The 15,600-nt window shown below is 49.4% G+C and overlaps 7 protein-coding genes across 7 annotated transcripts; 2 read left to right on the top strand and 5 right to left on the bottom strand.

Moving 5' to 3' along the window:
• Positions 1-1,528: 1,528 nt before the first annotated feature.
• Positions 1,529-3,213, top strand: FIESC28_05907 (uncharacterized protein; the record flags this gene model as incomplete). The annotated part of the gene is made up of 7 exons (XM_031160052.1): positions 1,529-1,602; positions 1,648-1,781; positions 1,830-2,005; positions 2,050-2,159; positions 2,207-2,690; positions 2,750-2,874; positions 2,925-3,213. The coding sequence occupies 7 exons, from the start codon at positions 1,529-1,531 to the stop codon at positions 3,211-3,213; spliced, it is 1,392 nt and encodes a 463-aa protein (XP_031015913.1).
• A 151-nt stretch (positions 3,214-3,364) lies between these two features.
• Positions 3,365-3,940, bottom strand: FIESC28_05906 (uncharacterized protein; the record flags this gene model as incomplete). The annotated part of the gene is made up of 2 exons (XM_031160051.1): positions 3,365-3,441; positions 3,490-3,940. 2 exons carry the CDS (start codon positions 3,938-3,940, stop codon positions 3,365-3,367), a joined length of 528 nt encoding a protein of 175 aa, XP_031015912.1.
• Positions 3,941-4,546: 606 nt separating this feature from the next.
• FIESC28_05905 (uncharacterized protein) lies at positions 4,547-5,206 on the top strand (the record flags this gene model as incomplete). The annotated part of the gene is made up of 1 exon (XM_031160050.1): positions 4,547-5,206. One exon carries the CDS (start codon positions 4,547-4,549, stop codon positions 5,204-5,206), a length of 660 nt encoding a protein of 219 aa, XP_031015911.1.
• An 86-nt stretch (positions 5,207-5,292) lies between these two features.
• On the bottom strand, positions 5,293-6,232 carry FIESC28_05904 (uncharacterized protein; the record flags this gene model as incomplete). Its single annotated transcript, XM_031160049.1, has 2 exons — positions 5,293-5,734; positions 5,784-6,232. The coding sequence occupies 2 exons, from the start codon at positions 6,230-6,232 to the stop codon at positions 5,293-5,295; spliced, it is 891 nt and encodes a 296-aa protein (XP_031015910.1).
• A 544-nt stretch (positions 6,233-6,776) lies between these two features.
• Positions 6,777-9,005, bottom strand: FIESC28_05903 (uncharacterized protein; the record flags this gene model as incomplete). Its single annotated transcript, XM_031160048.1, has 1 exon — positions 6,777-9,005. The coding sequence occupies one exon, from the start codon at positions 9,003-9,005 to the stop codon at positions 6,777-6,779; it is 2,229 nt and encodes a 742-aa protein (XP_031015909.1).
• Positions 9,006-10,932: 1,927 nt separating this feature from the next.
• FIESC28_05902 (uncharacterized protein) lies at positions 10,933-12,037 on the bottom strand (the record flags this gene model as incomplete). The annotated part of the gene is made up of 2 exons (XM_031160047.1): positions 10,933-11,811; positions 11,864-12,037. The coding sequence occupies 2 exons, from the start codon at positions 12,035-12,037 to the stop codon at positions 10,933-10,935; spliced, it is 1,053 nt and encodes a 350-aa protein (XP_031015908.1).
• A 677-nt stretch (positions 12,038-12,714) lies between these two features.
• Positions 12,715-14,358, bottom strand: FIESC28_05901 (uncharacterized protein; the record flags this gene model as incomplete). Its single annotated transcript, XM_031160046.1, has 5 exons — positions 12,715-13,149; positions 13,199-13,596; positions 13,645-13,836; positions 13,886-14,147; positions 14,203-14,358. The coding sequence occupies 5 exons, from the start codon at positions 14,356-14,358 to the stop codon at positions 12,715-12,717; spliced, it is 1,443 nt and encodes a 480-aa protein (XP_031015907.1).
• Positions 14,359-15,600: the final 1,242 nt, after the last annotated feature.

Here is a 15,600-nt window from a genome sequence, read left to right as displayed (position 1 = left end):
ATATGTATGATTGCATTTTCTATTTCGCGATTTTGACTTGGATCTACATGATTGCTGGATCTCAAACACAGCTTTGGACATTTCTGGGCATGTGCACTTGGGGTCGGCCCGGACAGTAAGAGGAAGGGGAGGCGGAAATAAACAAGGGAGGAAGCTAACAGATCAAATACCTCTCAGATCATCGCCAGTATCTGGTCGTGGCTTGCGATTCTAGACCATTTGCGGGGCGCCATTGCATCCAACAATACAACACCATTCTCAGTAGAGTTAGTTAGTTACAGCCCTGGCAGGTCTAAATGAACTTTATCGCATGGCACCGAATTCCTGGGACGCGAAAGAATTCGGTCACAATCTGAGATGTTTATTCACTCAATGCACAGTCCAGCCTTCTGAGATACTGGCTTCCAACAGTCTCACAGGTGGTAGATATCGCCGAGAGAAACGTGTTGGTGGCTTAGCAAACACACCAGGGATTCGTGCGACTATCAGACCATGTTTATTTCCCGACCTGCAGCCAACTGTTTCACAAGCGGGTTATTCGGGAACTGGCTCATGACCCAACCGCCCGTACAAGTAATCTCATCGTGTATTGAACGTTGAACGATCTAGATTCACGTGGAAAAAGCAAATAAACACACATCAGACGATTAACTTTACAACAAGTAGGCTATTGACTGTACCTTACAGCTTAGTCCATCTATTGGACGCCTCTAGCGAGAAGAGGCTGTGCCTATCGGGGAGAAACTGTACCTCAGCTAGCCTCTTCTCGTTCGTGTCACCTCCGGGGAACGGGTATTCATTCTTTTCCGCGTCGGTGCACCCGCTTCCGAACTTGGTGTGGCATAAGCCTTGATCCTCGTGTGATCTTTACGTGTTGATTGTCAATACCTTGCGTGGCTTGCGTATGAGCTGCAGTTTGTTATCTCAATGTCCAACGTTGAGTCCAACAACTTGCCTCCCAAGTTGGAACCGAATTTCCTCCTCTTTCTCTTCTATATACCACCTCTTCTCGAAAAGAGATTTGTTATGCCATCTCACATCCATGATTTACTAACTCGACTCAAACGCCTTCCTTGGACCTAGAAGCACAATGGAATCCCACAGCCGCATTGCAAGGTTCAACCATCGCGTCGCGACGTCTTTCATTGGTCGATACTTCAGGCTAGAAGGCAGTAGTCACGTAAGACATTCCAGTCCTCAACACCCAACAATACTCATTCTTTTAGGACAAGGAAATCACGGGGTCGACTTTTTTGAATGAGCTTCGGGCGACGACTTTTGCGGCTATGACGTATATCATTGCTGTTAATGTGAGTATACCTGACTATGGCTGCGAGATTGGTGATGTTGACAAGGTTTTAGGCTTCTATCCTTTCGCAGACGGGTGGACCGTGTTTTTGTGATGAGGTTAATAGAAATGATTGTGATAAGATTCCCAGTTATGCGATATGCAAGGAAGGCAAGTGAATACAACTCTAATTTAAATGGAAGAAGCTGACTTGAAACAGAGGTTAGAAGCGATATGATCATGGCGACATCAGCTCTTGCTGCCCTGTCAAGCTTCATGTTCGGCCTCGTCACCAACCTCCCCATAGCCCTCGCGTAAGCAGCCTCACATCACATCCAAGCCCTTCTAACACCAAACAGCCCAGGCATGGGTCTCAACGCCTACTTCGCCTTCCAAGTAGTCGGCTACAACGGCTCAGGCAGCATCCCCTACGGCGTTGCCCTAACAGCAGTATTCATCGAAGGTCTCGTCTTTATCTTCCTTGCACTAACAGGTATGCGACAATGGCTCGTCAAACTGATACCGTCAACGATCAAAACAGCTACGGGAGCCGGTATTGGTTTATTCTTGACCGAGATTGGACTTTCGTATGGGACGGGAATTGGGGCTATTACTGGAGGGTTTAATGCGACGCCCTTGGCCATTGCGGGTTGTCCTGTTGAGATGATTAATCCGGATACACAGATGTGCGATTCGGGGATCATGTCGAGTCCCAAGGTGAGTAAATTATTGGAAGTGTGAGATGAGACTGACAAGGGTAGATGTCGACTGCTATCTTTGCTGGTGGCATCTTGGTTGTTTATCTCATGGCCTTTCGGGTCAAATATGCCTTCATCTTTGGCATCGCCCTCGTCTCTATTCTTTCATGGCCGTAAGTCCACACCACGTCTTTCACGAGAATCTTTCTCTAAAATATAGCAGTCGTGGAACATCCATAACATACTTCCCCGACACCCCAGAAGGAAACTCCCGTTTCGCTCTCTTCACAAACATAACATCCTTCCAACCCATGAAACACACCCTCAACGCCCTAGACTGGAACATCTCCGCCCACGGTACCCAATTTGTCATCGCCCTCTTCACTTTCCTGTACGTCGACATCATCGACGCCACTACAACACTCTACTCCATGGTCCGTTTCTGCGGCGTAATGGACGACGGAGATGGGGACTTCCCTCGTTCGACTCTGGCGTATTGTTGTGATGCGACAGCTATTTCTATAAGTGCTCTTTTTGGCTGTTCACCTGTTACGGCGTTTATCGAGAGTGGTGCTGGTATTGCGGCTGGAGGCAGGACGGGGATCACGAGTATGACTACAGGATTGCTTTTTGGTGTTGCAGTTATGTTTGGACCGGTTTTTGCGAGTGTACCGCCTTGGGCTACCGGGCCGACACTTATTCTGGTAAGCCATATATGCTTCGACTGAGATTGAGAGGAAAGAGTGCTAATTTCGCGACACAGGTTGGATGTTTGATGGCGAGGCAGATGAATGAGATTAACTGGCGCTACATCGGTGACACCCTCCCTTCATTCGTAGTCATCGCCTTCGTCCCATTCTCGTACAACGTCGCCTATGGTATCATCGCGTAAGCCAATCCGCTACCCTCAATCTAGATCATAAAGCTAATATCCTCAGTGGCATGTTTCTCTACACAACCATCAACATCCTTGTCGCCTTGACAGTACGCATCTCAGGTGGAAGATTAGAGCCAGAGAACTACGACCTCAAAGAGTACTGGACTTGGAAAGCCCCCGGGAAGAAGCCGTGGTATGTTCGCGCTTTCAGAAAATCCACAAGAAAAGCAGATGAGTCGTTCCGGAATAGATCGGATTGTGAGATGATGAGAGTTGGGTCAGATGATGGGAGGAAGGATGAGACGGGTGTTGCGATGCCGCAGAAGACTTTGTCGAGGTTCTCGAGGTAATGTTTTGGCCGAGAAGCAATATTGGGGGACAGAAGTATGCTTATATATACATGCAATAATTAAAATTCACTCTGACAATTACTTATCTACATACTCAATTACCACGCCGGATCAACAACCACCCCTCTGCCCTCCGATCTCTCACTCATCCTTACCCGGACTTACAACCCTTTGGCTCCCACCCTTCAGCCTCAAAAGCCTGCCCACTTGGAACGAATGCTGGCGCAACTATAACATGTTAACTCAATCACCAACTCATCCACATCAATAACTTACCCGTAGTCCCAACCAGCGTCCAATCCCCCAAACTTCTGGCCCTCTGCCACTCATCCGCCCTAACAACAGCCTGCGGCCTCTCCCCAGCAAACAGATTACTTCCCATGACGTGCTCCTCCCCACAAGACCCATTATTCCAAGACACAGACAGAACTAACGGGGCGCCAGCGTAATAGTGCCAGACCTCTGCTGCATCGAGCTTGTGCCAAAGTGAGTCACCTTCGGAGCCTTTAAGAAGATAGTAGATTGCCGTGCTGACGGAGCGGTTTGTACCATGGACAGTTTCAGGATCGATGAAAGTTTGGGTAAAGAAGCCTTTTTCGTCAGAGGGTTCCATCTTAAGAAGATCAATGATGCTTTGGGCTGAGCATTCGTTTATTGGTTTGTCGGTTCTGGGAATGTGGAGGGCTAGGCTGAAAGGTAGCCATGATAGAGCGAGTGAGTACTTCATTGCGAGACGAGTGAGTTGCTGTGTCAGATGAGCTGGGCGTGATCTTGTGTTTATATATTTACAGTCGTTTACGCGCTTACGGGTCGGTAGCTTCGGAATGACGCAGTGACGCTGCTAGTGTCAGATTCAGCTCGAAAGTGAGTAAGATGTTCCACTGATGACGTACAAGCTTGATTCAGATCAATTTATTCGCTCTAGCTATGGTGAGAATCAGTTGAATGATTGACAATTATTGGCTGTGGCTTCCGTAGGTGAAGCCATGATCCATATTGGCTGTGATGGCTTGGCGGTTGGTCTCGCATCAACGTTGTTTCCACAACCAGCGTCCCATAGAATGGGCCAATTATTGACCAATTGGTGTAAAACATTGCTGATAATTGACCAGTAGCTATTTTTCTTTTTCGCGGCATCTTGAAAGGGACATTTGACCTCTTTCAGCTCTTTCGGCCGGCGCCGTCTACCGCTATGGAATATCTTCAGCGGGGTAGCCCGCTCCGATCCTGCTATCAGATAAGAACTCATATTTGAACCGGTCAATTCCTCGATGTGAGTTTAACCCGACTTCACTCCAGGAATACGTCTCATGTCAAATCTCTATCACTGGAAATGACATTTAAAACACCTCAAGAGCTCCTCTCAGCCCTTCTCAAAACCCTTGAGCAGGACATCGTCCCCCTCACAAAAAAGGGTGTCTCTTCAGGCTCCAAAGTTTTCGGCGCTGCAATCCTCTCCTCCCAAACGCTCACCCCTCACACCGTCTCGACCAACAATGAGCGCGCATCCCCTTTGCTACACGGCGAAATAAACTGCATCCAGCAATTCTACACACAAACCTACCCCGATCCCAAGAACAGACCTGATCCAAGAGAAGATTGCGTCTTTTTCGCTACTCATGAGCCGTGTAGTTTATGTCTAAGCGGAATCACCTGGTCTGGCTTCAAGGAGCTGTACTATTTGTTTACGTATGAGGACAGCAGGGATACGTTCGGGATTCCATATGACATTGAGATTTTGGAGGAGGTTTTCCGGGTGAAGGCCGATGGGGAGAGTGATGAGGCGTTGAGGAAGAGGGCATTGTATAATAAGAGAAACAAGTTCTTTATTGCAAAGAGTATTGGAGATCTTGTTGGTGAGATTAAGGATGGTGAGGAGAAGAAGCATTGGGAGCAGGAGGTGGAGAGGGTGAAAGCTTTGTATAATGCTTTGGGTGATGAGTATCAGAAGAATAAGAAGAGTGGGATAGAGACTTCGAGCACTTGGAAGTAGACACAGACTTAGTCGAGTATTGTGAATGAAAACGTCACATCTCATATACACATCTTCAAGCAGTCTCCAAGCAAATGCCTCTCTTCTCAATGAAACAGCAGCCCTGCTCCAACAAGGACTCCAACAACCGCAACGATAGGTCCCAACTTCGCACCTTCCAGCCCGGAAGCAGCATTTTTTTCATCATCAGACCCACTCGACGGAGAATCAGTCTTGCCCGCCTCCGCCGAATCCCCCTCCTTATAAACCATGTGAACGGCATGAAGCTTCTTTTGAACAATGACCTCGTCGGGATCAACGGGCAACATCGGGCTCCCAGTTGTAAACGGCACTGTCATTGCGTAGTCGTCAGGATTATCCCATGTCCGGATGGACCTGATGGGATCTGAGTAGACGCTTGTTCCGACGGTGTAGTAGGTGGCTATCAAGCTTGCTGGAAGTCGTCGTTGGCAGAATTCAGTGTATGTTGCTGATGTCAGGGGCATGATGGAAGATTGACATATGCCCGCGGTACCAGCTGTCCAACCACTGAGATAGTCATTAGGGGTGTAGTGCTTGCTGAGATTGTAGGTCATACCTTGGACAACAGAGTGCAAGCGTTTCGTCAGATGCCAGCACATTGAGCCAAACCTCATCTCCTCTGAAAGGATAAGATGTCGTAGTAGCATCCGTTGTGAAAATACCCTCTCTTGTGATTGTTGAGCCATCACCGTGTGCTAGCTTTCCAGCCGTCGTCCAACCATGAGGACAAATGAGTCCCGGGGAAAAGTAATCGAAAACTGCCATTCCTCCAGTCTTTATGGCTTGACCTCTAATCTTATCGTGTTGAGAGCCCGACGGATGGCATTTTCCCATGGTGGTGATGCTACATGATTCCCAGCCAAACACGAAGGTGGGGGTGCCGGCCTTGGCGAACTCGATGGCGTTTGTTGTTCCTGTTGTGCATGACGGTGGTGGTGAGTATGTTGTTGTCAGAGGTCCGAGGTTGGTGAATTGATAGCCCAAGAATTCTGTTGCGGTTGGCATTTTGGCAGATGACACTAAAATGGGAGGTTGTCAGATTAGATCCTGGGGTAGTGGGGTCAATATTTGTAATAAATAGTGTTTGGAAACAATGGCTGTAGGAATAACACAAAGCTAGTCATGGGCTGAATGCATGAGTCCTTGGTTGTATGCCTTAGGCGGTCAAGTTTCGTGATGTAGTGTGCTGTGCCGCAGAAATGCTACCATACTTATCGAAGAGCCAATCATAACAGTATTTCTTGACGCCTAAAAGGTATGCTTACTCGGACCTTACTGAATCTAATCACTAGGCTGAATCCTTTGATGAGTTAGGATAGACTGGACTGGTCTAGACCGGCCTCGGCTCCGGTCATTTTATAAGACGGTAAAGTAGAAGCCGTGAAACAATCACATTATCAATGGCACGATTCATGTTTCAAGTCATAGAGTAGTATTAAAAATTAATAATACCATGAACTAACTAGTAAGAATTCCTATCCAACATTGCCCATGGTCGATGTGTATCAAGTAATCAATAAATCCATCGTTCAATCCTTCAGTCCAAAATCTACATGAAGACAGCAATGACGGCAGGAACAGCCATCAAGAGGCCGCTGCGGACAATGCTACCACCGCTCACAGCAACGGGAGGGGTAGGGACGGTAGGAGGAGTTCCAGCAGCGGGAGGAGGGTACACAGGCTTGGTGGGAACCGCAGGAGGAGCCTGGGGAGGAGGAGGAACAGCAGAGTGAGGAGGCTGAGCAACGGGAGTCTCGTAGACAGGAGGAGGGACGACCCATGAGCTGGGGGCAACAGGAGGAGGAGTAGGAACAGTTCCGTTACCGGGAGGAGGGTAAGGAACGGTGGCGGCAGGAGGGAGGACGGGCTTGTCGCCAGTGGGCTTCTCAGGAGTGGGAACCTCGTGAGTAGGCTTCTCGGGGGTCTCGTAGGTGGGCTTGGTAGGCTTGCCGGGAGTGGGGACCTCGTGGGTAGGCTTCTGAGGAGCCTCAGTGGTACCAGAAGCGACACCAGTGGTCTTAGGGTTCTCAGGGCAGTAGGTGGTGCTCTCGACAATGGTGACGGTGGGAGCAGGAGGAGGAGTGGTAGGAGGCTGGAAGGTCTTGGTCTTGCGAGTCTTGCAAGGGACGACAGTGGTGAGAGTGTCGGTGATGGTGGTGACAGGCTTGGGGGCAGCGTGGGTGGCGGTGGTCATAGCAGGGACACCAGTCTCGGTAGCAGGGCAGACGTAGGTGCTCTTGATGATGGTGGAGGTGACGACCTTCTGGGTGTAGCGAGCAGGGCAGTTGATGACGGAAGCAGCACAGCTGGTGACGGTGTAGACCTGGGTGGAAGTAAGAGTGCGGGTGACATCGCCGATGGTGCCGTTACCGTGGACGGAGGGAGCAGCGGTAGTGACAGGCTTAGCAGCAGAGCCGTAGACGGGAGAGCCGTTGGTACCAGTGGCAATGGGGAGGTCGTAGGCATCGGTAACGTCAGATCCAGCGCCGGCAGTAGCAAGAGAGATGGTTCGGGTCTCGGACTTGTCAGACTTGTCACCGTCCTTGCCCTCAAGCTCGAGGAAAGCACCAGTCTGGCCACGGTTGGGCATGCAGACCTTGGCCTTGGCAGCAGTAGCGAGCTCAACGGTCAGAGTAGGGGCAAGGCTGAGGTCGAGAATGTCGCCAACCTCGACGTCAAGGTCGACAGCGAGACCGAGAGTAAGAGCAATGACTTCGTCGACGGAAACAGCGCAGTTGTCGGTGGCAATGAGAGCGGCAGTGTACTCGAAGAGAGAAACCCAGACAGCAACCTTGGCACCAGCCTCGATCTCAAGAACGGGGATGTCGAGCTCGGCCTCAAGATCAACCTCAGCACGGAGACGGAGACCAAGCTGGAGGTTGATGTCAGCGGACAGATCAACTTCAGCACCAACACCGAGGGGAAGAGCCTTGGTGACAAGACCCTCAAGAGAAACATCGACGATGTCCTTGGTAAGGAGAGAAACCTCAACGAAAGCCTCAGGGCCGAAAGCAAGGTAGACACCAGCAGACAGGTCAACAGCAGCGTCAACTCCGACAACAAGGTCAAGAGCGACAGCAGCACCGGCCTCAGCCTCAAGAAGACCAGGGATCTCAATGTTAAGAGCAGGAGAAGCGAAAAGCTCGATAGACTCGTGGACAGCAGCAGAGGCAGAAATGTCAACCTCGACGTAGGCCTTCACACCACCGAGGCCAATGCGGACGCGAGGCTCCTGGAGGAAGTCCTTGACGAGGTCGATAGTGGCGTCACCCTCGATCTGAGCCTTGGGGAGGTTGAGGCCGAGCTTGATGGCGGCGCCGTTGGCGGAGGCAGGGGCGGCAACACCGTTGAAGAGGGTGCGGTCTTCCCAGGAGTGGGAGAGGGGGCAGGTAGCGGCGCCCTTGGTCTTGGAGACCTTGTCGTTGGAGCCGAGACCAAGCTTGACATCGGCGTCGACACCGGCAGCACCACCAACATCAGCCTTGACACCGGCCTTGACACCATCGCCGACCTCAGCGTTGACGCCAGCCTTGATGCCATCGCCAACCTTGGCACCGACATCAGCGTTAACACCGTGTCCGACACCAGCGTTAACATCAGCGTCAACACCAGCAGCACCACCGACCTTGGCACCAACGTCAGCGTTCACAGCGTGACCGACATCGACACCGGCGTTAACATCGAGACCCTTTCCGAGGGAAACATCGGCGTCGAGGCCGAGCAGGTGGGGGGAGGCCTGGGCAACAGCCACAAGGCCAAGAAGGCTCTTGAAATGCATTGTGAATTATAAAAAACAACAAAAATGATAAAGTAATGAGTGACTGGAGCGAAGGAAGTGCTACCTGAACTTTGAGTTGTCTAAAAGAGTGACTGGAAAGAGTGCTAAAGACTGAAGAGCAAAAGGTTAATTCTGAGGAGCAGATCAGCTCTGTTTTATGGACTTTCTTTCATATACATAGGGGCTTGGTGTTCATCAGCGGATACTCATCAATCTCGCCTGTCGTAAAGGTCACCTTGACAAATCCATTCCGTCTTTGTCTGTGTGCAGTAAAGCAAAATAGGGCCTGGCGATCGCTATTTCAGACCCCTGATGGTTTGGACGGCTAGCGGGGGTCAGGTGGCGCTGATCAGCGTGAACCCTGCGTTCGGGGATTTAAATTAGGGGAGGAAAACCACGTGAAGTGGCTTTGTTTCGTTTCGTTTTCGAGGTCTGACGTCTTTCTCAGGGCTGCTGTTACATCTGTTATGGACTTCTGGTGCGCAATCTCCATGTCTATCAGTTTCGGAATTCTTATTAATGGACTTGATCGCCCTTCTGTTCATCTGGACTCTTGTCTTTGTCTGTCTCAACTCATGTCGATTTGGCTCAGTGCGCTTTGACTGAACAGTCACCAGAATTGGAGAAAAAGACTATGAAAGTCCCCGCAGACAAAGCAAAGTGCCGACTGAGCTAGTCAAAGCGTTGTTGTCTCACTTGACATGACCCTGAGAACGGCATCTTATCCTATCGATAAGATATAGCCAAGACGACTCAAGGATAGGGACCATTGGCTGTTTAACGACTCTCAGGGCATGGGATTTCACCGCCTGGGCGCAAAAGGCGGCTCGGACGACTGGGGGCTTAGAGTGATGGGCAGGGGAAAGTGGAGCATAGTGCAGATCAGTGCACAAGAGCCAAGCAGCCAAGCTTGTCAAGTCAAGCTAGAAGGGCTACTCGAATCATGGTGTTTTTTTTATTTCCTTGATGATTTTGAGCTAGAAGTGTCAGGCGTTGAACAAGATTAAATCCCTTGTTTGAATGGAGTAGCACTTTACAAGATGATTGGATACGAATATAGTGTGTATCAGAGCGTTGAGAACAGACGTTCAGTTGTTTCCCAAGATAAAGTGTAATTTAAGTCTTGACACGCGAGAAACAAAGTGGACGGTGGTCTGAGTCTTGGTCTTGATGTTGGTCAGTGCGACGAGACTGGATGAACAGACGGAACTTGCCGATCTGCCTTTGACGATGCTGCACTAACAAACTCGCGCCACCGGACAAAGGTCAAAGAACACAACAGAATCGCTCCTACTAAGACAGCTAAGTGTTTTTGCTCCGCTTCAACTGAGCTAACAATGTGCCGCCCGGCAACTTTCGAGACGATCCACTTGTTCCTGCATGCATGTGGTGATGGTGTGCTTGAGGGTTACAGGACATGATGCTACCCTATATGCAGGTTGGATTTACATCTCGATGGTCTTGCAGCGCAACAAGGACAATCAATCTGCCATGAGCATGCAGCTACTTTGTAAAATACAATGGTTAAAAACTGTACTGAATGCATGTATTCAAGTGTTGACCGAGTGTTGTTGATAAGCACCGTGGATTGATGTTTGTTTTGATAGCTGGTGCACCTGAAGCGAGTATCGGTTCCGTGACCAAGTCACATCATATAATAGAGCAATTCTCGGTCGACTCGTGCTGCTACAAGCATTGTTATCAACGCTTATCGGTCGGTTGATCCCTGACAAAGCCTCGAGGAGCTTATCGCAGCTAGCATCGTTTATCCATGCGAGGCTCCGACATCAAAGTCTCGGTAGATTAATACATCACACGGACAAGAAACGAGTCAATTCATTAGGTAAACCTGGGTATAATTAATATTATGCTCGCTATAAATGTCTCAAAAAAGCACTAGTCTATGTAATCGCAAAGATCAAGATGATCACAAGTCCAAATTACGTTCCTCCTCTGCCTCAGGCTCCTCCTTCTCAGGAGCCCCGGCATCGAGCCCCTCAAACAAATCACCCCAGTGCTTAGGGTTCAACAATCTTATCTTCTTATCCTCTTTCTCAATCTCCTTCAACTCTTCTTTGCTAAACTCAACATCCTGCGAACAGAAGTTGTCAGAGATAAAGTCAGGATGAACACTCTTGGTGACAACCACAGTGCCTCTTGCTTGACCCCAAGCCAAGATTGTTTGGGCAACGGTCAAGTTCTTCTTCTCGGCCATGTTGACCCAGAATTTATCTTCGAGGATGGCGGGGTATTGATCGCCGTAGGTCGGGTTCGTGTTTGCGAGGGGTGAGTAGGCGATCACTTTGATGTCTTCCTTCTTGTGGAAGTCGACAAAGGACTGTTGTTGGAGATAAGGATGTGTTTCGAATTGATGCGCGTAAGGTCGGATCGTGGCGATTTTAAGGATCTTCTTAATATCCTTGGGCGAGAAGTTGGAGATGCCGATGTGACGCGTCAGACCAGCGTGGACAAGCCCCTCCATGGCTTTCCATGTGTCCTCCAGAGTGGTCTTATTGTCGATTTCTCTTGTGAGGGGATCGGAGTCGGGGGTCCAAGCGATGGGGTAGTTGACGAGGTAGAGGTCTAGGTACTCGACTCCGAGGTTGGCGATGGAGGTTTCGATGGCTTTTCGGACTAGTTGGGGTCGGTGGTTCTCGTTTTCTAATCTGCTGGTGACCCAGATGTCCTCGCGCTTGATCCCGGATGCCTTGATGCCCTTGCCGACGGGTTCTTCGTTGTGCGACTTGAGAGGGGCGTCGATGTGGCGATATCCTCCTCGGAGAGCATGTTCTACTGCAAGCGCTGCCTAAAACAAGTCAATATCATGATGTAAAGAGTAGTGCGACAAAGAATCTTACCTTTTGGGGTGCCGCAAGCCATGTCCCCAGTCCCAAAGCCGGGATATCTATGACTGTCTCATTCTTCTCGATCTCGGGCATCGGCACCGGATGGAATGACGTGGCTATTGAAAGAATAGTATACGTGACGATACTCACGACCGTGAGGAACGAAAATGCCCTCACGAAGCTCATCGTGATGTTGCGTTGTGTCGGTATTTGGTGGTGATGGTGAAGATGACGTGATTCGGATGATGCAGAAATGTCAGTCAGGGACTTTTTTTTCACGCTCAGCTGACGATGGAAACTGCGGAAGTGGGTGCCTGGCAGGTGGCAGGGATTGTATGATGTCATTACATAAGCGGGCTTGGCAGGTGATGACGCTTGAGGCTGCAAGTCAAAGAACGGCTGGGACGGCAGAGATGTTACCAATTATGAGACAAAGAATTGATTCAGCCTTGTGATGGAAATTAGATGCAGCATCAAGATGATCAGTTTGTCTCATCATAGATATTTATTCTGGTGGCGATAAGTCACTGATGATGATGGTTGAGATGATGGATAGTCTCACTCTGGCATATCCAGTCCGTCACTGTTGACATGGTTCACAGTCCATAATAAAGGGAAATGATTTGAGAAACGAAAAATTGGGTATTTTATTGTTCAATGATGTCTTCCTTTTTATATGTAATCAGTGTACATAGTTATCCATGCATCAGTGTTTGCTGTAACAAAAAGAGACTTTTCTCTATGAATCAGGAACAACACAGCGTATCAAAGTGAACATAATGATTCAAAAGATCAACAAAGGCTTTGAAACAAATTGACTCGAGATTCCAGCCTCAAGCGCTCTCTTCCGAACTATCCGGAGTTTAGTGAGCTCCGCCAGCAGAGTTGGCGTTATCAGCACAAGACCATGGGCTAGTACCACCATCAGCCTTCAACGAGTTGTTGATGCCAACGATGGATCCATAGGTGCCTGCAACGGTCATGAATGTACCGATAACAATAACAAAGACACTCCAACAAACCATAAGATACCACTTGGGAGACTTGCTCTTCTTGCCCTTGTGCCAGTTGTCATAGAGCCACATACATCCGTAAGGCTGGAAACACATCATTGTGCCCAGGAGAGCTCCAATGAGAGACACAAGGCCTCCAAAGACAGGGATAGCGCTAGCAATGATGTACGCGATGACGGTCACGCCGCCTGTGCAGGCCAACCAGGTAGCCCAATGCACGATACCGTTGGAGTTGAGGTGCTTGGTGCCTCGCAACAAACGGATAAAGAGATACTTGGCAGGAATCTTGGACATGTTAGTAAGAATATCACAAGAAAAAAGTAGGGACACTCACGTGAGTCATAAGCATGGCAGTCACGATCAATCCAGGAAGAGCAAAGCCGTAGCACACCTTCTTCATCAGAGCTCCAGCTGAACCAAGAGCAGGCGAAGCAACATAAGAACCGCAGTAATAGTAAACGACGATACCGATGGTGATGTAAGTAATAGTCACGATCGATTGGCAAGTGATCAAGGAGCGGGTGTAGTGCTTAGGCTCACGCATTTCAGCAGCGATTTGGAAGAAGGCGGGTGTGCCGGAGAAGGCGAAGATGTGGGATGAAACTGCTGTGATGCCGTCAACGAAGGAGGGGTGGTTGACGAGTTTCCAGTCGGATTCCCAGTGACCTTCAGTAGGGCTTGGGGCAGCTGCTGGACGGTCTTGGACACCAACTGCGACGGTGACACAGAAGACTGAGGTTGTCAGTTATGTATATATGACGTTGAAGTGAGTGAACTTACTGGCTGTCATGATACAGATCAGTCCGATCCAGGCCAACCAGCCGATCTTGCCCAGTGTGCGGATACTCGCGAATGAGAAACCGAGAACAGCAGCGACAGCTACGAAGACAGCTGTGCAAGCGGCGTGTGAAGAAACAGAGTTGAGTCCGATAGAGATACCCAACATCGCTGAGCCAGCAACGAAGATCCAGTCTAGTCACTCGTTAGTGAAAGTACGAAAGGAAAGAGGCACTTTGCTCACAAAGCATAAAGACAGTTGCGAGAAACTCGCGACCGATTCTGCCAAATATCAAGTATCCAGCATCATCGATACCGTAAACTTGAGGATGACGTTTCTTGAAAACACCAATCATGTAGTCTGACCACGTTGTGATAGTAGCCACGGCAATAAGACATAGAATTCCTGGAATAAGACCAAGAGCATCGAATGTTTGTGGAATTGATAGAACGCCGAGACCGATTTGTGTTTTTGTCATTAATGCGACTGTCGCGATCCATCCGACCTGTTGGACCAACGTTAGTATGGGGCGAGTAACTGGGATGTTGTGGGACACGTACGTTGCGGTAGTTAGGTCCATCTTCTGAGACTTCGCCAAAGACGGCGTCGTCGATGCGTTGTGAAGTTCCTTCTTCTTGGGAGCAATTTGAGTGTGAACGTGATCGTTGGACACCTTCTAGGTCAGAAGGAATCTCATCTTTCTTCGAGGGCGCCATGGTGAAGAGAGACTGCTCGGGTATCGTATGTCTGTGTGTATGGGATCCGTGGGAAAATGGAGAAAGGAGTCTTGGAATCTGGGGAAGATGGAGCCCAAAGGCAAGGGGAGCGTCATCTCCTTATAAAGGTGGTCTTTTTATGACTACAAGAAATTGATTACCCCGGATTATACTCGATCGAGACCCGATTCCTATCTGTTGTACCCACAATGACTCCATAACCCTATCAAGACGGGCAAGGGGACCAATTGTGAGGTGCGTGATATAATATTCCCAGTTTCTGGTAGATTGGAGGCCAACGGAGATAAGCTAAAACGGGGGGCTGTAGACTGTGGAGTGGAATGTGAACGGTTTGCCTGCGAGATAACCAGGTGATCAGGGATCAGAGTGGATAGAAACAGAGTGTTAGTATGTCACTATAAACTCAAAGTTATGATAATGGCTTGGATGAGTGGAGTTTGACGTCGAAAACGGTCCTGCGTTACGGAGTGGACTACAGTGCTGTGGATTACAGACTGGACTGGGCTATGGAGTTGAGACATTTGCAAGTATAGCCGACCCTCGTCTCCCAAACTTCGGACCATCCGTGCTCAGTCATGCTAGGGTCATTGCTACGCCGAAACTTGGTCAGACTGTCGCTCAAGTTGCCATCCTTCCTTACTCATTTTTGCCCTGCAGTACATACTACAAAACCTTGACTACGTAGTGCTATTGAGTGACTCTGCAGGCGGCGTCTTCGGAGAATATTCCAAAGTCTTAGCTACTCCTTCTAAGCTAACATCACTACAGCACCAGTTCTTGCTAGAGCAGCATCACTTGTCCACTGACAGAGGGAGAAAGAGAAAAAGTCAAAGACCCACCACATTCTTTCTCCTTCCTTCCCCTTGTTTATCATTCAGACGCAGATCATCTTCTAGGTTCGGTTTCACGGCATTTATGGCCGATCACGCTAGCGCACACCATCTCCGGTCTCGGCGGTCGGTCTCCCGAGCCGTGGCGTCGCGGGAATCTGATAAAATCTCTTGGAGGGTTGGAACAGCCTTGGCCTTGGGTGAGGCATTATCTTGCCACCAATTGCATTTCTTCCCGTTGCATGTCCCTTCTCTTTCCGTTTTTCTTTTCTGTGCGAGGGTTGCAACGCCGAGCTTTTTCCTTACCCTCGGAGAGGATACTCCCGCACTTTGCATAATTCGTACCATGTACGGAAGGTTTCTAGAAGGGCTCGGCAGCAGCGGACTTCTC

The sequence above is a fragment of the Fusarium coffeatum genome (genome assembly GCF_003316985.1).
Source record: "Fusarium coffeatum strain FIESC_28 chromosome Unknown BRIP53273_contig_127, whole genome shotgun sequence".
In the NCBI taxonomy this organism is placed as follows: domain Eukaryota; kingdom Fungi; phylum Ascomycota; class Sordariomycetes; order Hypocreales; family Nectriaceae; genus Fusarium; species Fusarium coffeatum.
Note: the sequence above shows the minus strand (reverse complement) of the source record. Positions and strands in the feature narration are given on the sequence as shown.